Here is a 27,636-nt window from a genome sequence, read left to right as displayed (position 1 = left end):
AGGTTAGTAGGTAATTGTCATGAACAGCCATGTTTTTTTTTATATATTGTTCACATTGGACTGAGCTGTTTTGAGTGCCGAACTTCCCAGGCGTCTTGAATGCAGCAGAAGTTTGCACCTGCACTAACACTTGGGTCCTCACAACAGACAAGTGTGACAAGGACAGGGCATGAAGCGAAATGGAATGTGTCCCCGTTGCTGATTACTTGTTTGTTTTTGACAGTTGTGACATGTCAGCTTGTCCTTCCGACCTGTCACGAATTACAGGAGAGAGATACTGCAAATTCTGGTATCGATTCGATATCGGTACTGATACTGAAAATGTTTACAAATTTATCAAGATTGTTGAATGATTTTGTTTTTAATTTGTTGATTAGGACTATAATCACAATCAAACACAAGGCAGTGAGACACTGAACAATAACAAAAAAATAAAGAAATAAACTAAAAAAATATCTTCCAATACTGATACTGCCCTTGGTATCGATATTATCAATATTTGTATCGACCCTCGATGAAACACCCTAGAAATGACTGTAAGTTTTTTTTGGTTTCAGTACTCCTAAATGTGATTGGATGTTTTTATTCTAATCAATGTGTGAGGTGTCACTAGAACAAGTTATTCGAATCAACGTGTGAGGTGTCACTAGCTCCAATTATTCGAATCAACGTGTGAGGTGTCACGAGCTCCAGAGTCCCCGCTAGTAGCGAGTCAGGGCCCGTGAGCGGGAGCCGTCCAATGAGAAGCCGCCCTGTTGGCCCTCCAGGCATCCCGTCATGCTCGTGGGCTCAGCAGCGCTACGTCAGCACTGACACGGAAACATGGCGGCGTCTGAAGCACGGCGGGGAACTGCTTACGTGATGTTATCGCTGCTAGCTTTTCTTATCGCGCTGCTGTGTCACCGAGGCGTCGCGGATGTGTCGGACGGTGTTGCCGCCACTACGGACGAGGCTCCACACCGTCGCTTCGAGTACAAATACAGCTTTAAAGGGCCGCACTTGGTCCACCAAGACGGCGGGATCCCCTTCTGGATTCACTCTGGCAGTAAGTACGCCGACAGCTGTCAACATCTAGCGGTTCTCATAGGGGCACCATCATCGTCATAACGGCTCGCCCAGCAGGGTTTTTTTTGCATTGACGCTACAAACGTGAAATGACTACAAACTTTTATCATTAGACTTCCACTTGTCATCCAAAGGTTCCCTTTGGATTGTTACGTCACACACTGGCAGTATGTGGACCCCATTCATCAACAACAGTGCTATAGAAACTGGTAGCTGTAACAATACCATAATACTATACATTTAGTTTACATTTCAATTGCATTATGTTGTGATTAGTAGATTCATGACATCAGATATGTGATGAGAAACCTCACTAACACTTCCAGAAGACCATGTGGCATTTGAAATTTGATTTACAGCATGAGAAATCAACCTCTGTCCAATCTAAAATATACCTATAATGACTTCCCTTCCGTAACATACATACATACGACATGACATAACCTGGCATCACATGAGAAGAGTCATGACAAACCTCATTCCATGCAATTTGGCTCATGGCTGTGTTTTGTTCAAATGTAGCTAGCTACTGTAACATTATGGGTGGATGTGTGACAAAATACAGTCCTGTAATGGTAATGGTTTTATTTCATTTAATCAGATTACAATTGAATGCATCACATAATCAGTTCACAGTTCCACATGTCCAAAAGGAGTAGGAAGAAGCAAAGCTTATTAAATCCTACCCCTCCATCTGGTTCTTTTACAATCAGTAACTGTTACATTTGTTCACTTCCTGCTTTCCTAATATGGTTAAAGTTTTTTTTTAAATTTTATATATATATATATTTTTTTTGTTGTTGTCCCGTACCGAAGTACGAGGTGATATGACCATACAATGACATAATGGTTACCATAGTAACTGTCGATATAGTATACATGACATGAGAAAAGTCATGCGAAACATTGTTCCAAACCATAAGGTGTCTCATTCCGTCCGGCATACAATATCGCCACCATGTTTAAAAAATCGCTATGTAACTGCATGAGAAAAGTACGTCTGCGCAGTAAAAATATTCATGAGACAAACCATTCTGTCAGCACAAAATAGCGCCACCATATTTGAAAATCATAACACTCCCTAAGTGTGATGATAAGTAGTTATGGTAGATTCCTAACACGGCATGAGAAAAACCATCAGAAACCTCATTAAGTACAGTTTTGCACAATGTGTACTACAGCGCCATATTGTGTGTTTACATTTGACAGTCGCTATGTCATGATATAAGTTCTACCGTGGAAACATGACATGAGAAAGGGCGAAGTCTAAGACAAAGACTACCTGAGAATTTGTGGGTTTTTGTCGGTCTACTTAGTCACCACACCTCATGCCGTCAGTCTTCGTCATTAATCCATTCGCGTCAAAACTTCTAATTACTGTGCCCGAATCTTTTCTCTCCACGCTAGATGCTATTCCCAGTGCCGACCAGGTCCGCATCACGCCGTCCCTCAAGAGTCAAAGGGGCAGCGTTTGGACCAAGAACAAGGCGGCTTTTGAACACTGGGAAGCTGAGGTGACGTTCCGTGTGTCCGGAAGAAGCAGGTCGGGAGCCGATGGTTTGGTAAGAAAAAAAGGGCGTATGCTGTAATTAACACCAGTGTTTACATAATGAGGGTGTGGTTCTGCATGCTCCGCCCACCTTGCAAGCATCTTCTTGGTAATTGGAATCTGCGTCCTACTCAGGAATGTTTATTTACGTTAATGTTAATGAAGCCTCTCCCATTCACCAGCTCAAGTGTTTGTATTTGTCATCCGCCCGTGCTAATGCTAACTCAACCGTGCCTACATGGATGGGACTGATTATCTCTGCAGCTTTATACATAATGATACGACATAATGGACAGAGTCTTTATGCTAGAAAGGGGTTTAGCCTATGGCGTGCTGACATGCCTTAAGAAGTAAGCGGAAGCAAATCCAGGAGTGGCGAGGTGTTAAAATTGCCAGAAGGCAGCAGACTCCGGTTTTGGTTGCCTTTCAGGTTGTGTGAGGTCCATTTATTACGTGACGTGTTTGCACGATTATCAACATTAGTTGTCAACAAAAGAAGTGCAGCATATTTGTATTGGTGGTAATTTGCTAAACATTAACAATGCCAAGTGTTAAGCATTGCCTTCACGTCTCATGAGAAATGTCATGAAAAACTGCAACGAATGCATCATGGTTTGGTATGCTTTAGCCCCCATCTTACAGTCGACACACAAAACATTGTCATGAAAATTACTGTCATTGTGTAAGTTCTACTGTTCGACATGTCATGAGAAAAGTATGAGAAACTTCATTCATTGCTTCCAGGTATCCAATATATAAGATAACTTTCACACATGACATGAGAAAAACTACTTCAATGCAATTTTGCTGAAAAGCACTACGTCATGTTGGTTCTCATGGGCATGACATGAGAAACTTGATTCAGCACATTTGAAGAACACTTTTATATTGGGCTTTTTATGAAGTTACTTTAAGGCACGGTATGAGAAAAGAACTTCCTTTTGACCAGCATATTATTTAGTACCGTATATTGTTGACATCATGAATTTAAGCATGAGAAAAGTAATGACAAACCTCATTCATGTGTAACAATATCGGCAAAATATTGTCATAACATTCAGTCACACTGTAAGTCATCATTGTTTATTTTATGACTTTACATTAGAAAACTCATGAGAAACCTCATTCAACACTTCATGGTTGCATGTTTTGTCACAACTTATATAGTACCATATATCCACTATTGTGATGATATAACTACCATTGTTAGATTCATACACAACATTCATTCATTCTCTACCGCTTATTTTCACGAGGGTCGCGGGGGCTGTCTTCGGGCGAGAGGCGGGGTACACCCTGAACTGGTCGCCAGCCAATCACAGGGCACATATAGACAAACAACCATTCACACTCACATTCATACCTATCAAATCAAATCAAATCAAATCAAATCAACTTTATTTGTAGAGCACTTTTCCTGCAAGGAGATGCGACACAAAGTGCTTTCCAGAATTAAAACAATTACCACAATTAAAAAGGAAAACAATGAAGAAAAAAGAAAGCCCCTCCTTCCCACCCTCCATACTAGACCCACACACACACACACACCCATCCACCCACACACACACACACGCAAGCACACAATCACCCACATTAGGGAGACATGGCATGGCACTGAGGATCAAGGAAACGCCACCTTTGGGGCCGTCCACACTGGGAGAAGCTGCAGGCCGTGCCATCGGAGGACCAGCACCCGGGCCCTCCGACTCCGTTAGACGGGCGGACCCCCACATTAAAGGGAGGAACCCCCCAGCCGGCCGTGTCGAAGGGACCCAAGGATGGCACCCCCTCAGCATACCCAAACAGCCCCCAGTGTGGAGGACCCCCCTGAGGAAACACTGGAGCTGGAGCTAAAAACTAAGACCATAAAATAGGACTAAAAGATAAAACATAACACTGGAGTTAAAAACTGAAGATTAAGAGCATAAAATAGGACTAACAAGATAAAAACAAAACACTGAAGTTAAAAGGTGAAGAATAAGAACATAAAATAGGACTAAAAGGATGAAAACATAATAAAAGCTTAACAATATTAGTTAAAAGCCTGATTAAAAAGGTGCGTCTTTAATCTTCTTTTAAAAATATCAACAGTCTCCACAGTCCTGAGGCTCTCCGGCAGGCTGTTCCACAGGTGGGGGCCATAGTGGCTAAATGCTGCCTCACCGTGGGTTTTTGTTCTGGGTTTTGGTTTCGCTAAAAGGCCAGTGCCGGAGGACCGCAGGTAAAAGCAGATCAGATAAATAAGAAGGGGCAAAGCCGTTAAGACATTTAAAAACCAGTAAGAGAATCTTAAAATCGATCCTGAAGCGGACGGGGAGCCAATGCAGCGACTTTAAAACCGGTGTAATGTGCTCCCGCCCTCTGGTCCTCGTCAGCACACGTGCGGCTGAGTTCTGTAATAATTGGAGATTTAAAATACTTTTTTTGGGAAGACCAGAGAACAATATGGACAATTTGGAGTCGCCAATTAACCTAGCATGTTTTTGGAATGTGGAAGGAAGCAGGAGAAAACATGAAACTCCAAACAGAACATGCAAATTCCACACAGAGTTGCCCGAGGGTGGAATTGAACTCGGGTCTCCTAGCTGTGAGACCTGCACGCTAACCACTTTTTACCGCGCAGCCCTCATACACAACCTAAACATGAGAACGGTAAACTTAATTCCAAGCCATGATATATCATATTTTGCCCAAAATACAATTTATAGCAAATTAATGATACATGAGATATATATTCAGTGCAACATATAACTTAGTCAGTCTTGTTTACATTAAAAATGGCATTGTCATAATATAAGGCCTTCAGTCAATTTCTGACGTCACATGATATGTCCTGAGAAATCTCACCCACAGTAGCTTGCACTTACATTTTTACAGAATACAGGTCCCTGTATTATTTGGATCGCGTCAAAATGTTTTCTGGTTGTACTTAATAAAAAGGCATCTTTTTCTTTTGGATTTTTCCCCCTTCTCCTGACAGGCGATCTGGTTCACCGAGGCCCAAGGCCTAGATGGTCCAGTGTACGGCGCAGCTGACAAGTGGAACGGGGTCGGGATTTTCTTTGACTCCTTTGACAACGATGGAAAGGTACAGCTTTGTTTGTTTTGTGTAGCTAAAAATATGAGAAACATAACACCAAACATAATAGCTGATTTTATTCGGTCATAAAAATGTTTGTTTTTGACTCTGTTATGCTGCTTTATTGAGGTACCACCATATAGAACTGTGTGTGTGTTTTTTTGCAAGAGGCAACTAGTATGCATTATCATGCCCAGGTATGAGATTAGTGTGTTTTTTACAAGTTCAGAAAAAAAGGATTAACATGTTTTGTATCCATTCCAGAAAAATAACCCGGCTATCATTGTTATGGGAAACAATGGCAACCTTGTTTTTGACCACCAAAAGTAAGTAATCACTTTCCTTTGCTCTGTCGTCACCGCCGCCGCCGCCGCACATTTGAGCAACTTACACAAGATTTGGAAATATGATTATATTTGCTTGAAAGTAAATAATCCCCTATCTCTCCTAATCTCCCGCGTGGCAGCGAAAGCTTTAAATCACTTTTTTTTCCAGAGCCGTCAGATGGAATTTGCGCTGTTTACGCACTGACAAAAAAACACAGACGCACGTCCATCTTGTTCGCCTTTTCTTAATCAAAGCGGGGTCCTATTTTTGTATTTGTTGTGCAGCAGCTGGAGTGTTTGCAGATTTGCAGTCGGTATTTCAATAATTCACTTAAATAACTTCAATATTTTGGTTACATATTATGGGTATATTCTCGTAAAATTTTTAAAATATTGTCTGAATATTTTGACTTTATTCTTGTAAAAACGGCTTTTCTCAATTTTTGCATTAAAAAAAAAAGTAGTAAAAATGTCCACCTATATTTTTGTCATAGCAAGTTACTGTGAGACTCCAACGCCCCAGCATAAAACAAAATGGTAACGCTATGAATTGTGTTGGCAGTGATGGCAGTACACAAGCTTTGGGGACATGTTTGCGTGACTTCCGCAACAAGCCCTATCCCGTCCGAGCCAAATTAACGTACTACCAGAAGACCTTGACGGTAACGTGACGACACCAATTGGTGGATGTTTGTTCCTTTTCCTGTTGTTGAATGCATCTCTTGTCGTTCACAGGTTATGATCAACAACGGTTTCACCCCGGATAAAGACGACTATGAGTTCTGTGCAAAAGTGGACAACATGGTCATTCCTCCTGAGGGCTTCTTTGGCATCTCTGCGGCAACCGGCGGTTTAGCAGGTAGGAATCGAGCGTGAATCCTCAACAAAGGTAATGACAGTGGAAGCTCAAATTATGCTCATAATATATTTTTTTTCATTCTCAATTCTATACTCACTGACCGTGATGAGTGAATTTCCACGTTGTAGGATTCATTCATTCATTCAGTTTATACCAATGCCTATCCCAGCTGTCTTGGGGCGAGAGGCGAGGTACACCCTGGACTGGTGGCCAGCCAATCACAGGGCACATATAGACAAACAACCATTCACACTCACATTCATACCTATGGACAATTTGGAGTCACCAAAGTAGAGTACCAGAGTACCCGGAGAAAACCCACGCATGCACGGGGAGAACATGCAAACTCCACACAGAGATGGCCGAGGGTGGAATTGAACCCTTGTCTCCTAGCTGTGAGGCCTGCGCGCTAACCGCTCGACAACCCCGCTGTAGGATTCCTTATTTATAAATTGAATATTTTTGCAGTCTGTTTGCAAACTTCTAAATACGGTTCTAAACATTAGAGCCCTCTAGACAAGCAATAACACCCCTATAGTCACCAATACACTTATATTACCCAATATCGTAGACATAATTAAGACTCGTATTGTGTGTGTCACAATAAGGATGTTCCCCCGAGGGAGCTAAGTGGCGGGCCGACAGGATGTGACAGAGGGGAATTTTTTTAACTGGCAATAATGGTGTCTGACTCAACATCACAGTAACATTACTGACACCTAGTGACCAGTGTAGAATACTACATATTATATGCATCTGTCAGGCTGTGTTCAACCACAAAACAGCATGCTATTGTTTTGTGGTACTAAAATGGTAATGCTCCCTGAACATGACTAGTTAATGCTTTTGGGTTTTGGTGTTTTTTATAGTTACTGCACATTCCTTTGTCTGCTTTTGCCAACTTCAGTAGCCCGTTTATGCAGCAAAGTAACCGACTGGTTGATGCCACGAAGTGAATCTCCATTCTACAGAATATAATCTTGTTTCATACAAATAATAAACAGCGTATTTCTCTTCTTTCTGCACCAGATGACCACGACGTCCTGTCCTTCTTGCTGTTCAGACTCACAGAACCAGGCAAGACGCCGGTAACTGCCATTTCCCCGAATACCTTTTCCAGAGTCCAGTGTGCACACTTGTGTGTGTGTGTGTGCGCATGAATTGGTCGAAGTCTCTATTGAATTCACTAAAAGCTTTTTTTTTTATATATATTGTTTTGTCTCCACCCCACTTGAAGCCCAAACCTGAGACTGAGATTCCTAAAGAAGAGAAGGACAAGTACCAGGAGGAATTCCAGAACTTTCAGCAAGAGCTAGTCAAAAAGAAAGAGGAGTTCCAGAAAGAGCACCCTGATGTTCAAGGAGAACCAAGTTAGTATTTTCACAACAGAACACATACTTATACTTGAAGAGATGTAGGCAAAGGAAATATTTATAGTGTCGTGAAGATACATATTTATGTCTGCGTTGTTTCATGCGTAAAGACGTACTTATACCTTTATTTCAACCTGAACGCCCCATCCAGTTTTAAGCCTTTAAAAATGGCTACAAGGTGGCAGAGATGAATTTCATAATAGCTGGGCATGCGTCTTTCCCATATAATAACAAACTCCACAGGAAGCAGGAAGTGAAAAAGCATGGGCGGGGCTTAGCCTGCAGGGGGTTACACCTCTAAGGGACATTTTAGCTCACAAGAAACACACAGTTTGTAAATAGTTCATGGTGTTATATTTGTAAATTAATTGATATTTTGATGTAAAACAACCAATTTTGTGTTGTTTATGTTGTGGCATAGTTGTTTAGATATTTTGGCTAAATACGGTATTTACTGAAATTTGTGTCATAATGATTTTTTTTTATTTGGGAACTGATATTTTCCTTAACCTTACGTCAAATGAGTTAATATGGCTGTACCCATCATCCGCAGTCGATGACCTGTATGAGAGCGTCAACGACCGAGAGATCCGTCAGGTGTTCGAAGGCCAGAACCGCATCCACCTGGAGATCAAGCAGCTCAACCGGCAGCTCGCTATGATTCTGGACGAGCAGCGACGCTACGTGTCCGTCATCACCGAGGAAATCTCCAAGAAGGGATCGAACAGCGGGACAGGGCAGGTGAGCGTTACTAAAGGACAAGTCACATATAGTATTCTGGTCACTAGGAGTCATTAATGACACAAAACATTGATGAGACGTGACATTACCTTAACACTTAAATAAAGATCTCCTCGCATTAAGTGTGGAAGTGGTTGGTTTTTGGCTTCTACCTTTGTCCTTCTTTCCTCACTCAAACCCAACTTGTTGACAAATTTTCTTTCACCGTCTTGGTGTTTTTGTTTTGTTTTTATTTTAGCTGGACGCGTCCACTCAGCAGCTGGCCACCGTGGTCTCCTCCCAACAGGATATCCTCAGGAACCTCAACGAGTTTAGGTGAGTGGCTTGTTTTTAACATCCGCGGAAGCACCAACCCGTGTACACAAACAAGGGCAGGCGAAAAAGCGCTGGCAGTTAAACCCCAGAAATCATATTTAATCTCAGACTACAACATCTCAGGTGTCTGATAATCTCACGCGGCGAGAAGATCATGCTTGCATGAGCTCCACGAGAAAGTAAGTCTGTTTTTGAAGGTACCTATACAAGGCATGATACGTACGCTAATATGCATCTGTAAGCTTCTTAAACTTCAAATGTCTTATACTTTGCATTCGGGTGACTTAGTCTGATTACAAAAAAGGGGCTTTTGTGACGGTGGGACTGTACAGATGGGGCGTTATGAAATAATATTAAAAAATATGAAACAAAAATAACATTTTAGTCATAGCACACAACTATGATTTTGAATACAACAGTTTTTCCCTTCTATGTTGCTTCTCATAATTTTATTCCATTTATGCTTCCGGACTAAGAAAGGCCTGACGCTGTATTGCGCTGGTAGCCGTTTGATTGTGTATTAATTGGAGCACACCATCTGCATGAAGAATTAATCAGAATGACAAGATATTAAAGATTTGAGTTTATATAACATTAATCTGCCGTGTATCATAAAAGAAGCAAGCTGTCCGCGTGGCCTAAATCCAACGTGCATCCTGATGATGCTCTTCTTTATTATATTGTTGACCCCCCGACACCCCGAAGTGACTCCGACTCCGGCTGTCACGTGGCGGTCAGAGCGGTGCGCCGCGTCGCGGTGTCACGACGCTCATTTGATTGATGGCAGTAAAAGGCCCCTAAAGCTTCTAATGTGCTAATGTGAGCGACTGATCTCTGACTTGCTGGATTAGGTTTATTCTGACCCGTCGTCTTCCACGCTCATAAGTGGGTCACGTGTACCAGATGAAGATTATTATTATCATTATTATTATTACTAAACGCTCACTTACTTTCTCAAGGGAGATTTTTTTTAGGGGGGGGGGGGGGCGAAAACAAATTAGATTTTGTTTATTTGCCACCACCGCCGCCCCCGCCTCGGCCATGTGGCCCAGCAAAGAAAAGGCCACATCATCTTAGCGACGTATCGGCTTAGGCGTCTTTAAATACATCTGTCATACGCGGCCATAACATGCTTTCCCTCCAAATCACGTCTTGTCACGATCCACCCCGACCTTCGTCTTAGCACCGCTGGAGTTCCTTTCATTTGTCCACCCCCCCACCACCACCCCACCCTCAATCCCTAATCGTCTTAGACGTGTTTTAAGATAATAAGAGAAAGTTATTGCTTACTCCCAGCCAGTAATCATCCTGAAGAAATGTCATTTTCTTTTATGAGCACGTGGTTATTAGACCGTTATTCTTTCACCAAAGTGAAGGATTAAACACCAATGAATTGTTTTTAAATTCAATTACGGGCAAGTAAATAAAATACTATGAATATAATATAATTTGGCAATTCTTTTTAGTAATTCTTTTTGTAATGAGTCATTAATAATATTTAATTTATTAGAATTATTTTGATTTTATGATTTCATGAAATAAAACATGCACACTATTATTAATTGCCAGTAATTGTATTCACTTTTATTTACTTATAGACTATTTACTTGTAGACTATATATGTATTTCATTAGATTTTTAAATAGTCATTCATTCATTCATTTTCTACCGCTTATCCTCACGAGGGTCGCGGGGGTGCTGGAGCCTATCCCAGCTGTCTTTGGGCAAGAGGCTGGGTACACCCTAGACTGGTGGCCAGCCAATCACAGGGCACATATAGACAAACAACCATTCACACTCACATTCATACCTATGGACAATTTGGAGTTGTTAATTAACCTAGCATGTTTTTGGAATGTGGGAGGAAACCGGAGTACCCGGATTAAAAAAAAAACACGCAAGCACGGGGAGAACATGCAAACTCCACACAGAGATGGCCGAGGGGGGGATTGAAATCGAGGTCTGAGCGCTAACCACTCGACAGCTGTGCAGCTGAGTCATTAATAATATTTAATTTATTACAATTGTTGATTTTATGATTTCATCAAATAAAACTATTATTAATTGCCAGAAATTTTATACATTTTTATTTACTAATAGACTATTTACTTATAAACTATATATGTATATCATTAGATTTTTAAATATGTACTTTGAAAATATTCCAATACACGCATTTTTATCATTATAGATGATTATAGATTATCATTATATTATTATTATTATTATCATAATAATCTGTAATATTCATTTCATACATTTTCCATGGGCTGTCCTAACGCTTCTCTTGCAGGTTCTTTATAACTCCACCTGAAAATAATCCACAAAGTTATAGAAAATGAATACATGTTCCTTCCCATCAGTTATCAATAGTAATAATTAGTAATACACATTTCAAGAGAAGGATTTGAAATAATACACAAAGTCAAACAACACATTCACGCACCTCAGGCGTCCTGCTAGTTATTAAGCATAACTGCCACCTTGCATCATAGAAATGGATGGCATAGTCAACAGAACCGCTAGTAAGTCTTTAGCTGCAATTTTGCAAGATGACGTCTCATTTGGAACAAAGCGTCCACAAAGTTATAACAATAAGTTATAGGTTCTTTTTCTATACAGCTTATCCTCATTAGGGTCGCGGGTACGCTGGAGCCTATCCCAGCTAACTTCAGGCGCTTATAAACATGATCTGGTATTATATCTTTTGAATAATACACATTTGAAGCGTTGTTCCAAAGTGTGTCCGAAAGTTGTGATTTCGGAGCGCTTTGTCCCGACGTGCTAATTCGTCCCGTTAGCACTGCAGCTAGCTACTTTGGGCGGGGCCGCTCCTATGTCAGCGGTCTGTTTGCTTAACCTTTTCAGCTCTTGTAATCTGATGTCGGAACATGTTTTTATAAGGGATTAATTTGGCAATCACGACCTCTTTTATCAGATGGTAATTTTCTGTTTTTTAAACTTTGGCAATACAGATCCTCTGGGGAATAGGGATTAAAAGATTACATAGGGGGACAATTTGTAGCACCGTTAAAAAAAAAAAATCGAGGATAAAAAAAAGCGATACCCTCCTATGTCAAGTTTATTTATTTATATATTTTTTTCGGCACAGGAACTCTTTCTACGAATCGCTGAAGCAGATCGGCTCGGCCCAGCACCAGGTCGCCCCGCCGGGCGGGGTGGGCTACGACAGCATTCAGCATTTCAACAACATCAAGGAGGACCTGCACTTGGTCCGCCGTGACTTGGAGCACCTGGTCCAGCGCAGCGCTCAGGTCTGATGGCAAACAGGAACATAAGTCTTCCATGTACTAATACGTATGTGGACCCCTCCCTCTAGAACCCGGCTGAGAAGGCCATAAAGTGCCCCGAGTTGCCTCCTGTACCTTCCTGCTTGTCCACTGTCCATTTTGTCATCTTCATCGTGGTCCAGTCGGTTCTCTTCTTGTGCTACATCATGTACAAGTAAGTTCACGTTTTAGTTGTTGGCTTTTAAAAATGTAAATTAGCTCCTAATATTATTATTATTATTATTATTTCCTGCAGAAGCCAACAGGAAGCAGCCGCCAAGAAGTTCTTTTGATGACAAATTAATTTAATATAAAAATGAGGGATGTCCATTTCGGGTCTTTTTTTTTTGCCTTGATTTTTTTTTTTTTTTAATTTTAAGTTATTATAGCAGGAAAAAAAATGGGTTTTCGTGAAGAATTCAGTTTTAATCAATCTTAATTTTGGGATGGTGATTGTTGTTTACAACGTAGGAGACACGGCTTGACCAAACCTGACAGTATTTTCACTCGCTCACAAAGTTTGGATTTTTCTTCCAAGAAGTCTGCTTCCGTTTGTTCCAGCTTTCAATAACAAACCTGTTTTTTTTTTTGGTTTTTTTTTTTGGAAATGTGCAATTTTGTATGAATAAACTTGTCAGAATCTGACATTTGCTGGAAGAAATCCCTAAATATACGACAAAAGCGGGTCTACTCATGGTTTGACTTTTTGTCATTAGTCTATGAAGCGACCCAACCGCAGCGTAGACCAATCATCTCACTTCATTTCTAGGGAGATTTCCTAGAGCGATGCGGCCTAAAAAAAGCACTGCTGCCAAGTAGCTTCATCAAAGTCATGGGTCAGATACTTTTGCACGTGGGATATGTGCATGCATAAGCATAAGATGTATTATTTTTAATAAATTTGATACATTTTTTTAAAACTTGTTTCACTGTCTTTAAAAGTGAATGGTGTGTAGAATCTTTTCGGGGGGGGCAATAAGTTCATACATTTTGGTATACAGGAGTAACATAAAATTGGGTGATAACTCTCATTGAGAACTGAACGTTGTCAGTGAAGTGCCTTGTACATCAGGCAAAGCTGATGTTTACATTGTGACATCATCGGAAGCCAGGAAGTGATTGGTCCTCACCAATGAGCTCATTTGTTGTGAATGACGGCAATCATGATGTGATCCGATCCCAACCTCTGACCAAAACCCCCTAATCCAGGGGTCTCAAATTCGCGGCCCATGGGCCAAATGCGGCCCGCGAGACACTAGTTTGAGGCCCCCACCTTGATACCAAAGTTTAATGTTGAAATGACAGCTTAAAGCTGTGTGCACATCGGACACAATTAACATGATTTTGCCCCGCCCATACTGTTACCCTACCCTGTTACCCCGCCCTGTTTTGCTTTGGATTAGCAATGAAGCTAAAGGCTTATGACGCTGGGTGCAAATAAATGCAGGAAATGATTTGGAATAAAACGGAAAATACGCGTCAAGATAAAGCATCTCATCAAACATGTTGTTAAAGTTATGACGCTGCTCCCAGATGGAACTGAGTACGATGCTAACTTGCTAATTGGGTAAAATGATTAAGTTTCATTAATGTTCATGTTAAAGGTTAAATAACTGTTAATACTGTACATTTGAATCTGAAAAAAATAATTTCTCTACCAACTGTATGTGGTTTCTTACGTTTTATTATTATTTTACTTATTTATTACTGATTGATTGATTTATCTTTATTCTTAATTTGTTTATTTTTTTATCTTATTTTGTGTATAGAAAAATAAAAAATAAGATATTTGAGAACAGTGGAATGTTTTATCAGATATTTTGGTGTGGAAAACCGGAACCAAAGTACTGAAAAAGTGTAGGGTATAGCAGAAGCAAAAGCATTGAAGATTTTTTTATTGATTTTTTTTTCCAGTTTTTAAAACCTTTTTTTGAAAACCTGATGCGGCCCGGCTTCACCCAGAACCTAGCTCCGGAGTTTGAGACCCCTGCCCTAATCCCAACCTAACTCCAACTCCACCCCATCACCGAACTCTAACCTCTAACCTAACGGCCACTTTCCTCCACCCAAACCAACCCACGGCTCCAGAGCTGCATGTGGCTCTTAAGCCTCTTTGTTGTGTTTCCCTTCGCAATGCTCAAGTATTTTTTTTAACACCCGAATGAGGAAAATACGCATCTTTATAATGATTTTTTTGCAAAAAATCTGACTTTCTGTGAGACCCTATACTCCATCAACTCTGCTTTTTCTCCTCTGAACTACTTTGATACCCCAAAATTCCCTCCAAATCTGGAAGTCAATCTAAATTTTTGGATAGTCGCAATTTGCTGCACATTTCTTCAGGCGTCAGGTGTTGAGGTTTAACCAAGATGATACTATCATTACCCTATGAGTTGGCATCCATTACATGTGAACACTGCACTTCTATTTATTGGATTGTGCTGTTAAAACCTGTTAAAATAAAAAAAATCAAACTTTTGAAAGTTTATTTTTATCCAGATAGATTTATAAGATGTTTTTAAATCATGTTTTGTGGCTCCAGTCTATTTTTCTTGAGTAAGCGAGGGAGTAAAATGGCTCTTTTGATAGTAAAGGTTGCCGACCCCTGGTCTAGCCAATGACCCCTGACCTTTACCAAAACATAATCCAAACCCAACCAACCAACCACTTAGCCTAACCTGAATACTAAACCCAAACTCTGAACCCAAAACTCTTACCCAAACCTGTATCATCCCTCCCTCTCTCACCTGTCAATCATCCTCCCCCCCTAAACAGTAACCCTGCATGGAGGAAGGCCCCAGTGGGGATAAACAAGACCGTAATCCCGCTTCTCTCGCCACTACACTCAGTGTAAACTTAAGGTACTTTGCTAATACAATTAAGCGACTGGTGGGCGTACGCCACGCTCAGTCTTTGACACGTTTGTTGCTTTTGGGAGGAAAAAAATGTTGTATTAGTAAACGCATGCATCGCTGTTAAAGGTCTGCTTGATTTAAAAATAGATAGGAAGCAGGCCATCTGTGTCTTAGCATAGTGGAGCTCCGAGGATTAAATCCAGATTATGGCTGAAGCACACAACGTTGTGTGTGTGTGTGTGTGTGTGTGTGTGTGTGTGTGATTGTGTGTGTTTGTCGCCTGTCATCAGTGTGTCCTTGGCTGCATAGACCAGCAGCAGGTTAGCTAGACAGCTATAACCGCCAGATTGGACGAGCAAAAAGGGAACCGCAACGGAGCAAACGCACACGAATCCATCTTTCCTCGCAGGCTAAAGCGCTCCGAAAAGTCGCCATGGCTTTCTTGATCAAGAGTATGATCGGGAACCCCCTTTCGGGTATGGGCCTCGGCGGCGGAGGCGACAAGGAGGAAGAGGCCACCCCATCGGATCCGGCCAAAGCAGCGGGGATGACGCGTGAGGAGTACGAGGAGTACCAGAAACAGTTGGTGGAGGAGAAGTAAGTAAACCGAGGTAGCGCCGCCATGTTGGATTCACAGAAGGTGACCTCCTGTATTGACCTTAATGATGCTTGCTTTTCTCTACACTGACTAGAAATGTTCTATTTTCTATCTTGAATGGGACTTCCTGTTTAGTACCATCATATTTGTTGCGTGCTAACGCAGGTTCTACACCGACGCAGCATGTAGCGCAATAATCTGACCCCAATCTGCCTTTATATTTCTTTATCTGGGCATCATGTCATAACAATTAAATAAAAACACCACAGCATATTGTATATAATGTGTACAAATGCATTTTATATATACTTTTATTATAAATAAATATACCATAAAAGCATAATCTCTATTGCACTAGTATTAAAAAAAATGATGCGTTCGTGAGCAAGCAGAGGGGATTTTGCGGCATGAAGCCTGAATTACATAACAAGCTTTATCGGCCTCTTGCTTAGTAAAATGCTTCATGCGTATTTTTTATACGTACGTGTTTACTACATGAAATAAACCAAGCTAAGTTAATATATATGTAAATAAAATCATGAGTAAATGATAAGAAACACAACCAGCGGTGTTGATTTCCACTTGGCTCCTCCCAGTCTGGTCTGATAATCCCGAACTTTAATTGGCTGAGGGGAAAGTAGCGCCTGAAAGAAAGAAGTAAGGTTTAAACTTGTGATCACGTGATTAACAGACGTTTATCGGCCACAAATTTATACACTTTATAAATGATTGGACAACATTAGCATAGTTTTACTACTTTTAATGTTATTTTAAGTCATTCATAATAAATTACATTTATGGGGATGAAAACAGGATTTATAAAAATAAAACTAAAACTACTGTGTAGGTCATAGTACTTTTCATGACAGCAACAAAGTACTTTACTGCCTGTTTTCCTGTCCAATCCAGTACGATACAATAGGATACGATACGATACGATCCGATCAATGAGCTGACTGATCAATGTGTTGTGTTCAGGATGGAGAGAGATGCTGATTTTTTGCACAAGAAGGCTGAGAGGGCGACACTGAGGGTGTGCCTCAGGGAAAAGTACAGGCTGCCTAAGGTAAACACCGCTACATTATACTCCTAAATGCATCTGTTTGTCTGTTTTTTAATGATGCAAGGTGAATATAGAATATATATTTACAATATTATATTTTGAAATCGAATGTTTCATGAACCGACCAGTCCAGGGTTGGAACAGCTGGGATAGGCTCCAGCATACCTGTGGTATAGAATACGGATGGATTGAAATCAATTGCTAACTGTGCTGGTTAGCTAATGTATTCAAGATATATCAAAATCATATGTGTTTATGCAATAAATTAGGCCTTTTTGTTTTAAAATAACATTAAAACTTTTGAAATGCTTATTTATTTGTCAAGAAATAAACTAAATTAGTCATCAGGTGATTGAATATCTCATGAAAAACAAGCTAAAGTCACTTAAAACAACAAAGGTTCCCTTCATTTGGTATCTGAACGACTCTTTTTGGATTGTCGCTTCCCTGATTTACTTCTCCACAGTTTCATGTCAAGAAATCCAGATGGGAATCCAAAAACTTTATCTTCAGTGACATTCAAGATATTAAATTATATTGTTTTACATCAAAATTACATGTGTTTATACAATAAATTAGGCCTTTTTGTTTTAAAATAACATTAAAAATTTTGAAATGCTTATTTGTTTGTCAAGAAATAAACTAAATTAGTCATCAGGTGATTGGATATCTCATGAAAAACAAGCTAAAGTCACTTAAAACAACAACGGTTCCCTTTATTTGGTATCTGAATGACTCTTTTTGGCTTGTCGCTTCCCTGACTTACTTCTCCGCAGTTTCATGTCAAGAAATCTAGATGGGAATCCAAAAACTCTATCTTCAGTGACATATTGCAGCCGAGGTTTTTGTAGGACTTCATGAGTTTGACACCAGCTGCTTATAATTATCTGTCTTGGAGTTTCCAATAGACTCAAAATTCAATTTCTCCTACTGTTCATGACATTTCTCTGCATCGGGGTGAGCAAACTTTTTGACTTGAGTTAACAAAATTGCGCCGGGGGGCTCGAACATATATTTAATAAACACACACACACACACACACACTATTTTACGCTTACAATTCTAACAGTCCGCCTTGAATTATTAGTCTAATTTTATTTGTAAAATGTCATACTATCAGCTATATGTTCTCATTTCTTTCAAACTACAAAATTTAATTTTACCGTTTTTTTTTTATTTTTTTTAATGTATTTTTTTTTTTTACTGAATAAGACATCATGTTAAAAGTTGAAATACTCTGAAAGTAACTGGCGGGCCGGATTCAAATGCTTGGCGGGCCGCATGTGGCCCCCGGGCCGTAGTTTGCCCACCCTGCACGGTTGTGACCAAGGCTGAAGTTAGGTCCTATTTATTTTTGTCAAGCTGCCGCACGCATACAGTTCCCGTTGTGGTCTGCGTTGGAGTATCAGATAGCTTTGCGGTGATTCGAAGAGGCGATGCAGAGCACGGCACCAGATTAGACAGGAAGGTGTTGACCCAGGTGACCCACAAGGAGTCTTATCAAACCAAAAATCCACTGAGCAGGTGTCCCGGGATCACTCGGCCGTGTGACTACACAGCTTCCACTTCAGCGCTTAAGCGTTTTGGTTTTGGGGACTATTCAGTTAGTAGCCATGGAAGGAGCACAAAAGGTACGTCGTCCTTTCAATCCTATCAATCCGTCTTGTTTTTTCCTGCTTGGAGTGAAGCATTTGGGTTCAGGACAAAAGGTTGTGTGGTCGTTAAAAAGCGTCAATTCATGTTTCGCAACCTTGGCTGCGGAGAGTGACAGTGCTGCTATTGTGTGATGAAACTATGCTTTTCTCTGAGGTTCTTTTCAAGCAAAGTGCATATATATAAACGTAATTATCCTGCTGTAATGATGTTTACATTGTATGCAAAACCACAAAGGCCATGTGTCTTTATTGGAGGTGGCGTTTTTAAATAGGTTGGCACCATTGGAACAATAGCAAACTTGTGCAGGGGAGTGAATTGAAGAGATAAGTATTTTCTTTCACAGAATAACTGCATGGAAACAGGAAGTTGTCGTCTTCTCTAATGGCATTAGCATCTCGTGCTAGGTTATCTTTAGAATGCGGCTGCTGATAATCCCGCTGATTGAACGTTAAAGTTGTCACATTATTCCAGCCAGTCCATGCAATTCTGCAAAAATGATGAAATGATAATAAAAGTGAAAGAATATTATGTAAAAGGCACTTTTACAGATCTGCGCCATCTCACTTTACAATGGCGGTCAATGGAGCACAGACGTCCGCCAAGACCAGTTTGCACTATTCATTCATGAAATACAGAAAATATTCCAATATTTAATAATAAATAATTCTAATAAATAATAAGTAATTTATAATTTTAATAAATAATAATTCTAATGTTATAATCTTTCATTATTTAAAAAAAAAGTTTTTTGTTTGTTTTTAATCCGTCGTGTTACACAAAGAGTTGGGAAAATTGTTGAAATAGTTTTTGTGCAATCTGCTAACAATCCCGGAAAGGGATTAGCATTATTCATTCAGAAATATCAAAAATCTTTCAAAATTAAAAATATATATGTATTTTAATAAATTAAATACAAATGTTATAAAATATTGTGTTTATTATTCATTTATTATAATTACATAATTGATTATTAATATTGTATGAATATTTTAATGTAATACTATTTAGTCATAAAATAATATTACATTTACAATTTAATCAATTCATTATGAATACATAATAAATAATATTTTTTTAATAAAATATTTTTTTTAAAAAATTAAATACAAATGTTATAAAATATTTTTGTTTGTTATTCATTTATTATATTACATAATTGACTATTAATATTGTAAGAATATTTTAATGTAATACTATATTTAGTAATACAATAATATTACATTTACAATTTAATCAATTCATTATAAATACATAATAAATAATATTTTTTAAAATAAAATAAAAAAATTAAATTAAATTAAATACAAATGTTATAAAATATTTTTGTTTATTATTCATTTATTATAATTACATAATTGATTATGAATATTGTAAGAATATTTTAGTGTAATATATTATTATTATTTAGTAATAAAATAATATTACATTTACAATTTAATCAATTTAATTTAATTCTCATTTACAGCATGCATTTACGTATGTAAACAATAAGAATAACAATAAGAAAAACCATACTGACGCACCCCTCCATGAGGTTTGGTAGAATTTGGTGAAGTCATATCTGGGTCAAAACAAACAGCAGCAAAAACATGGCCTGCATGCCAGGTGGAGACAACAAGAAGTTCTGACCTCTGCCAAGGCCGACTGTTTCATGCTCTGACAAAATAAAAAAAAAACTGTAAAGCTTTTTTCGGTGTGATCCTGGTAGCCAACTACCGGACAAACGACAACAAAAAGGACCTCCTTGGAGGAGTTAATGACATTCCTTACAGGAAAAGCAGTGTTTCTCCAAAAACAGAGCCTGAAGGTTTTTATTCTTTGCTTCCTGCAGAGCGAACAGGATGAGAACATGATCGAGATGGCCGGCGACGATGTTGACGTGCCGGAGGAGCTGCTCAAGATGGTGGACGAGGACGCCACGGAGGAGGAGGGCAAGGACTCCATCATGGGCCAGATTCAGAACTTACAGAACATGGACATGGACCAGCTGAAGGAGAAGGCGTCGGCCACCGTGACCGAGCTCAAGAGTAAAGCCGAGGAAAAGTGCGCCGTCATGTGATCGAGCGACCAGGAAGAAGACGAAGACTAAATTGAACTACATTGCAGTGCAAAAGCCACCATTAATCTTGTTGTTTTAGTAAAGCTTTTCGGTTTGTTTAACTAGCAGACTACTTCCTGGTTCATGGCGGATGACAAAATAACATGATTAAAAGTACAAATGGTGAAAAGAAATGTATGCACTGCACCTTTATCCAGATTCTCACCACAATCTAACAGCTTCTTAGCCCAGTCGCCAACCCGCTGTGAAGTTTCATTGTTTTTTTTCTTTTGTGTGTTTTTAGCGTAATCCTGCTCTTCATCATAGTTTTACCGTTTCAACTTGACCGCTGAGGTCTAGTGGTGGCCTCCACATTTGCACAGTACTACATTTTAAGCATTAAAATTAATTTTAACACGGCCGTGACCAGTCATTATGATGGAAAAACTTTAAAATATAAAATACACTCATCCCACTAAACTATATTTAACTATTTGCGTCACTAACGAGCTAAATTACAATCTCCTTCACTCATTTGTTTACAGTGAAATATGTAAAGATGCTACACTGTCGTTGGAGTGTTTGACTTCCCTTTTGGTGGTTCGGTGGTTAGATGTCTTTTTGCATGTTGTGTTGGAGTCCATGATAGGATGTTTCTAGAGGCCGTGTCTGTTTTTGACACAAAACAGACGCATGTTAGAACCCTCACATTTAAACAACGTATACGTCTGCTCATTTGCAGGATTGCACAATGTGAACTCATGTACATAAAATTGCAAAACTTGTTGAAATAAACATGTGTATTATGTTAATGAAGTGTTTGCTCAATGGATGGACGCCGTGGATTTTAAACACACTCATGCAGCCGACAAGTAATAGCTGAAACTGAAAGGTCGTAGTATATACTATATTCAATTGAGGTATTATAATTCTATTTTAATGACAAATGACCACAGATCTGCTTTGTAAACAAAACATAAATAGCTCAGCTCTCCTTTGTTTTTGTCCAGGTAGGTCTCATAGTGATGAAAGTTGGAGACCCCTGCATTAAAGGTTATCAAATAAGTGTGATTAATCCTGTCAACATGGTGGAGAGGGAAGGAAGAAGCAGGTCTTAATTTAATTGGGCATTATCCAAACACTTGTCAATTGGGATGGGGGGGGGGGTGATTAGGCCTGCCTGGTTTGGACTGGAAGGGGGGGGGGGCTCTTCAACACGGTCAACGGTTAAGTTTCACATGAGCCCAAGTTTGAGCATGCTGTGGATTTGCAGACTGAAGATTAACCTCTAATAGGATCACACAGGCCCCTCCCACCATTTCTCTATATATGTGCATCAGTTTGACTGCTTGTTTGGATACATTCAGTGGCAAAGAACACCTACTGCAGGAACTTGTCAGCCCAAATCTGAATCCTTCATCATAGCGAGACATTTTCTTAAGTAAAAATTCCTGAATGTGCATATTTTGTGTTAAATTGGGGCTAATCTTGTTGACTGCCTGCTTGTGTTTGGATGTCAGGATGTCGCCAATCTACTTGTAGCTGCCGTAAGAGGTTGCTTTGAGTCAGTTGAAAGTAACTTGGGTTAAATTAGTGTGTGTTTTATATTAATTAATGTTAAGATTTACTAAATTACTGTATTACAACTTGTTTAAATTAATTCAGGGACCGATTCTAAAGTGGAACTAATGTTCGCTACAGTGTGTGTTTCGTTAAGACATTAATGACTGGTGCACAGTGCATCACCGAGCCAAAAAACAGGAAGTCAGCTCCATAAATTGCTGTAACTCTTATTAAGCTATTGTACTCCTCTCTAGTGTATGTGAACAATTAGGTAATATAAATACAAGAACAATTTGCACTCCTTAAGTTGCTTAAATAAGATACGGTTCTAAATGAATATGCTATTGTTAGCCGCGAACGTTAGCCTGCTAGCAGGTCTAGTAAACGCAAAGACGCTGAAGGCTAAAGTTGTGAATACGGTAGAAGTCAATTCCACGTCATTCGCCCATAAATGTGACATACTGTAGTGGTTCCCAAAGTGGGGTACGCCAATTGCCATAGGGGGTACATGAATAAAATGAAAAAAAAAAAAAACAATTACCGCGTAACTGTCAAAATTACGAGTGTGCCTGAATGTCTCACAGTGGGAAGAGACCGCAGCAGGAAGGAGACAGAGCCACAAGTTGTTCCTTGCTCAAATAAGTAAGTCCAAATGATTACTTTGTGCATTAAGAGTGTTTCATCCTGAATATTTCATTTATATTGGTCTTCCAATTAATCCCTGTACGGCCCAGCGTTCAAAACCTGGCACATTGAGTGGGGATTCACCCCAAAATGAGTCTTTATTGTTGGTATGTATTGTTTTAGGGCAAGTGGTTCTTTTAACGTTGGGGCATCATGGGAAGATTCCAGTCATATAATGGACACTTCATACTCAACAAGCAGGATCAAAACTAGCAAACCGCTGTCAATGTTACACATAGACCAGCTACCAGCATACGTGGTGTTTCCGTGCTGGTCTTCCAGACCAGTATAGATCAGATACCAGCATGAAAACACACCATATGCTGGTCCAAAGTATGTGATATTTCCAAAACCAACCGCTTGTTCATACAACAATAAAACAATGTTATAAAATGTCATCATCAATGCTAAACAAACCTTTAGCATGAGTGGACAAAAAAGTAAATCTCAAATGACGTTCATCCAAATTAAATTGATTCAAATGGAGGATTTCAACATCAGGGTGGATGATAACTTATCCATGCATCAGTCCTCATGTCAAAAACTTTACCAGAATGTCATCAGTGCCCTCCCCTCTTGTCACCCTCAGGGGCTGTCCACACTTTTTCAGCTCAAAATGGCCAAGAATGTTATGGTAATGGTTTTATTTCATTTGAACATGCATCAGATTACAATTGAATGCGTCACATAATTAGTTCACAGTTCCACATGTCCAAAAGGAGTAGGAAGAAGCAAAGTTTATTAAATCCTACCCCTCCATCTGGTACTTTTACAATCAGTAACTGTTACAGTTGTTCACTTCCTGCTTTCCTAATATATTACCAGACTTGCATTCACACGGAAACGGCGTTCTATCTAAACGCCGGCTTGATGTTGCCGTGCCATGATGTCGTCATGTGACCAGAAGTGACAAAGCTGACAAAATATTTGAATAATTGGACTTGGTGTGACAATTCCACTTCACCATCAGTATTGACTTGCCTTGGAACGTTTTTGTGTGGACAAAGCCTGAATGTTCCTACTTCATCTCAGCAAGACATTTTGGACCGTCGTATGCGTCCATGCTTGTGGGAATCGTTTTGGGAGGACCTTTTTTCTCTTCCCTAGCGCACAAACCAAAGGAATGTATGCATAAGTGTCGTGTAGAAGAACACTGATTGGATGAACGAGTCCGCCTGAATCATGATTCTTTCCTATATCAAGGTAATTGTACAATAATTATATCAAGGCCACTTTTTGTTCCCCAGGTCCAAAGTGTTCCTTCACGTTTTAACAAGTCATTCTCACTTACAATATAAATAAAACCTAATGAATAAATAAAAGCAACACAAGTACGTTTGGCACTTTGTGGTGTTAATTAGCATCTCTGCCCCCCCCCCCCCCCCTCCCGGCACCTCTTGTAGACTGACAAAGCATGAGGTCACCTTGTGCAATTAGGAAAAGCTAAATAGTTTTAGTGGGTTTTAACTCTTTTGAGTCAAATGATGTAATCCCCTTAAGCGGGATTAGCACACTGCTGTCAATCTTTGTATCCTCCTAAGTGGTCGTCGCTCAAATTTTGTTATTGTTGGCTTGCCCGGGGGTGCACCGACTCCACACTTGTGGCATAAAAAAGAAACATACTTATTGATCAGAATGACTGTAAAACCCGGTTCTCGTGCGACTAATGAGACACCAGTTCAGTTTGGCAACAATATTTGGATATTTTGATTAAATATTAAGCTGGCAATCCTGGCAGAAATCTTGTAATTATGATTTTGTTGTACCTTAATCTGGAAGACATAATCTTCCTCTTTTTTTTTCCACCCCTCCCTGACTGCCATGACATCTGGAGGCGTGGAAAAGATGGTTTTAAGATTTATGTAAGTAGGTTTACACAGTGCTCTCTCTCTGTGTCTCTGCACTTGAAATGTAAAGGAGGGGGGACATATTGCTTCCCCCTGTTAAGATCCAGGACGTCCCCCCTCTGTGACGTGTACAATGAGGAGCAGGTGGGAGGGCAAGGATGGCAGATTGGGGGGGGGACTCGGTAGTTTAAAAGCTGAGGATGCTCCACGCAACGAGACAATCTTTCGCGTGCAACATCTCCGTCAACACACCGACCCATGTGGCTCATTGGACCGCCTTCCCAGAGGAGGAAGAGGATGATGATGATGATGGATCAGCGACTGTCCCCCTCTACCCGCACCGTGGTCCACCAAGGGTCGGCAGGGAACTCACCCAAAGTGCACAGCATCGATGCCATCCTGGGCTTCAAGGAGGACCTCCTCTTCCATAAAGCGGGCGCATACTGCGGCCTGACAGACAAAGTTCGGGGAAAAGACGACGAACCGAAGAAAAGTCACTTCTCGGAAAGTTTTGACGGTAATTGTTATTATTTTCTGAAACACTGTCTAATTTTCCTTTTAAAAAAGTTAATATTATTACTTCCGAACAACTTTTCAATCAATTATGACTTTTTTTCTACTGCGCAGGGGCATGTACTATTAATGATGGTGGCGGTGATGCACCGCCCTGTCCGGACTCGCCAGACCGGGATGGCAAACTATCAGACGACGAGAACCCCAAAAAGAAGCACCGTCGGAACCGGACCACCTTTACCACCTTCCAGCTGCATGAATTGGAACGGGCCTTTGAGAAGTCCCACTACCCGGATGTCTACAGTCGAGAGGAGTTGGCCCTCAAAGTCAACCTGCCCGAGGTCCGAGTGCAGGTAGGGAATAAAAACCCAAATGTTTTGCTCCTAAACACTCTGTCGTCGGTCCCAGTCATAATATTAGTGATAAAAAGCATAAAAGTTTCTTCACCTAATTTGTCTTTTCTGTCATAAGAATAGAACATATGAACAGGTATTATTTTTAGGATATATTTTTTTAGGGGAACATTTTTTTATCAAACACTAATTTTATTTTGTTTTATTTATTAGTTTTTATTTTTGTAGTTTTTTGTAGTTTTTTGTAGTTTTGTAGTTTTTGATATAAATAACATTTGAAGTGGTGCAATAAAGTTAAGATCAAACATAAAGAACTCCTATGGTTCTATTTTTTTTTAGTTGATTTTTTTTAATCAAACAAGCACGTTTAAAGTCCGTCATACCTACTTAGACAGAACAAGTTGTTTTGTCATATTAATAAGATAAACATAGAAATTATTATTGTATTTTTGGATTAAAGTCCATTATTTAGTTATAGCTAAATAATTTATTTGAATATTCTCTCATAAAAATGCATTCTCAGTGGTTCATACTAACATAAACATGAATTGTTATTAGTCATTTCTACTATTAACACGTATTAAAATTGAACAAGCGCCTATTTGGGGTTAAAGTCCATTATTTTGTTATAGCTAATTCATTTATTTGATTATTCTCTCATAAAAATGCATTCTAAATGGTTCATACTAACATAAACATGCATTGTTTTTAGTCATTTCTGCTATTAACATCCATTAAAATTGAACAAGCACTTATTTAGGGTTAAAGTCCATTATTTAGTTATAGTTAATTCATTTATTTGATGAAGGAAAAAAACAATATTGTAGTTTAGCGATGTAAAAACTGCACCGCATCCCACTAAGAGTTCTATTAGCTTGGTTGCCATGGCTACACAAGGGACGAAATATTAAAAACAGCCTTCTGGACACTGAAGAGACAAGGTTTTTGCATGCAGTGTTAGGTTTCATTAATGACTGACCCCCCCTTGTCATCGGCCCCAGGTTTGGTTCCAGAACAGGAGAGCCAAGTGGCGCCGACAAGAAAAGCTGGACGTGAGTTCCATCAAGCTCCATGAAACCGCCGCCTCTTCTTTGCTCTCCTTCGGCCGCCCACCCACCGCGGGCCCCCTAGGCTCGGGCCTCCAGCTGGACCCCTGGTTGGCCTCCCCTCTCACCACTTCCACCACCATGCAGTCCCTCCCGGGCTTCATGGATGCCGCTCAGGGCTTGACCAGCGCTTACACAGCCTCGCCGCCTCCCTCCATGCCGCCGTCCCTGCCCGCCTCATTCCTCAACACCCCCACATTGGGACACACCCCTCACCTACCCCGGATGGGATCCATTTGCCCGCCACAACCAGCCCCGCTACTACATCCTCCGCAGGCGTACCAGTGCTCGTCAGATCCCAGAAATTCCAGCATTGCCTCATTAAGGATGAAGGCCAAAGAACACATTCAGTCTATTGGCAAGACGTGGTGATGTTCAATTCCCAGCATGCACCTGGATATACCCTACCTGCTACATCTTCTTGGAGGACTGATGGGATTGTGCTATCTTGGATTGCTGCTATGACACCAACTGTGACGGACTTTTTATACATTTTTGTTTGTTCTTTCTCACTCGTACCTGTTGCCAATTCCTTTTAGCGGTCGCCATTATCTATTTATTTACCTGTACATGTCCAAAAAAATCATCCCTGTCTGCTGATCTCATGTGAATATTTTGTCAACACAATAAACTTTATATGTAAAACCAAGACACCAATGGCTAATCTGGCTCAAATTCATTCAGGGAACAATTTGTCCCTATCGGTCATCGTGGAAGTTAATGACTTGCATTAAAAATAATAAACACTAGTTCAACAAAGTGG

The 27,636-nt window shown here is 40.0% G+C and overlaps 3 protein-coding genes across 4 annotated transcripts; all 3 read left to right on the top strand.

The window, feature by feature from the left end:
* Positions 1-783: 783 nt before the first annotated feature.
* On the top strand, positions 784-13,517 carry lman1 (lectin, mannose-binding, 1). Its single transcript, XM_058064312.1, has 13 exons — positions 784-1,045; positions 2,473-2,627; positions 5,595-5,702; positions 5,958-6,019; positions 6,582-6,681; positions 6,755-6,878; positions 7,908-7,966; positions 8,116-8,248; positions 8,805-8,992; positions 9,231-9,307; positions 12,420-12,582; positions 12,648-12,772; positions 12,854-13,517. Exons 1-13 carry the CDS (start codon positions 823-825, stop codon positions 12,888-12,890), a joined length of 1,554 nt encoding a protein of 517 aa, XP_057920295.1. The 5' UTR covers positions 784-822; the 3' UTR covers positions 12,891-13,517.
* Positions 13,518-15,724: 2,207 nt separating this feature from the next.
* cplx4a (complexin 4a) lies at positions 15,725-21,619 on the top strand. The gene is made up of 3 exons (XM_058064311.1): positions 15,725-16,049; positions 17,029-17,116; positions 20,601-21,619. The coding sequence occupies exons 1-3, from the start codon at positions 15,886-15,888 to the stop codon at positions 20,826-20,828; spliced, it is 480 nt and encodes a 159-aa protein (XP_057920294.1). The 5' UTR covers positions 15,725-15,885; the 3' UTR covers positions 20,829-21,619.
* A 937-nt stretch (positions 21,620-22,556) lies between these two features.
* On the top strand, positions 22,557-27,604 carry rx3 (retinal homeobox gene 3). 2 transcript variants are annotated; one of them, XM_058061606.1, is made up of 4 exons: positions 22,557-23,012; positions 25,187-25,418; positions 25,529-25,767; positions 26,769-27,604. In XM_058061606.1, exons 2-4 carry the CDS (start codon positions 25,199-25,201, stop codon positions 27,243-27,245), a joined length of 936 nt encoding a protein of 311 aa, XP_057917589.1. In that variant the 5' UTR covers positions 22,557-23,012; positions 25,187-25,198; the 3' UTR covers positions 27,246-27,604. The 2 variants fall into 2 exon arrangements, with proteins under 2 accessions (XP_057917589.1, XP_057917580.1); XM_058061597.1 differs by having other exon boundaries at positions 23,880-25,418; positions 26,769-27,603.
* Positions 27,605-27,636: the final 32 nt, after the last annotated feature.

Source organism: Doryrhamphus excisus, chromosome 2 (assembly GCF_030265055.1).
Source record: "Doryrhamphus excisus isolate RoL2022-K1 chromosome 2, RoL_Dexc_1.0, whole genome shotgun sequence".
Classification (NCBI taxonomy): Eukaryota; Metazoa; Chordata; class Actinopteri; order Syngnathiformes; family Syngnathidae; genus Doryrhamphus; species Doryrhamphus excisus.
Note: the sequence above shows the minus strand (reverse complement) of the source record. Positions and strands in the feature narration are given on the sequence as shown.

Coding starts and splice junctions, on each gene's coding strand:
- rx3 (XM_058061597.1), top strand. CDS start 25,160: ATGTGGCTCATTGGACCGCCTTCCCAGAGGAGGAAGAGGATGATGATG. Junction 25,419..25,528: donor CTTCTCGGAAAGTTTTGACG/GTAATTGTTATT, acceptor TCTACTGCGCAG/GGGCATGTACTATTAATGAT. Junction 25,768..26,768: donor TGCCCGAGGTCCGAGTGCAG/GTAGGGAATAAA, acceptor CATCGGCCCCAG/GTTTGGTTCCAGAACAGGAG.
- lman1 (XM_058064312.1), top strand. CDS start 823: ATGGCGGCGTCTGAAGCACGGCGGGGAACTGCTTACGTGATGTTATCG. Junction 6,020..6,581: donor CTTGTTTTTGACCACCAAAA/GTAAGTAATCAC, acceptor TTGTGTTGGCAG/TGATGGCAGTACACAAGCTT. Junction 12,773..12,853: donor TTGTGCTACATCATGTACAA/GTAAGTTCACGT, acceptor TATTTCCTGCAG/AAGCCAACAGGAAGCAGCCG.
- cplx4a (XM_058064311.1), top strand. CDS start 15,886: ATGGCTTTCTTGATCAAGAGTATGATCGGGAACCCCCTTTCGGGTATG. Junction 16,050..17,028: donor AAACAGTTGGTGGAGGAGAA/GTAAGTAAACCG, acceptor TGTTGTGTTCAG/GATGGAGAGAGATGCTGATT. Junction 17,117..20,600: donor AAAAGTACAGGCTGCCTAAG/GTAAACACCGCT, acceptor TGCTTCCTGCAG/AGCGAACAGGATGAGAACAT.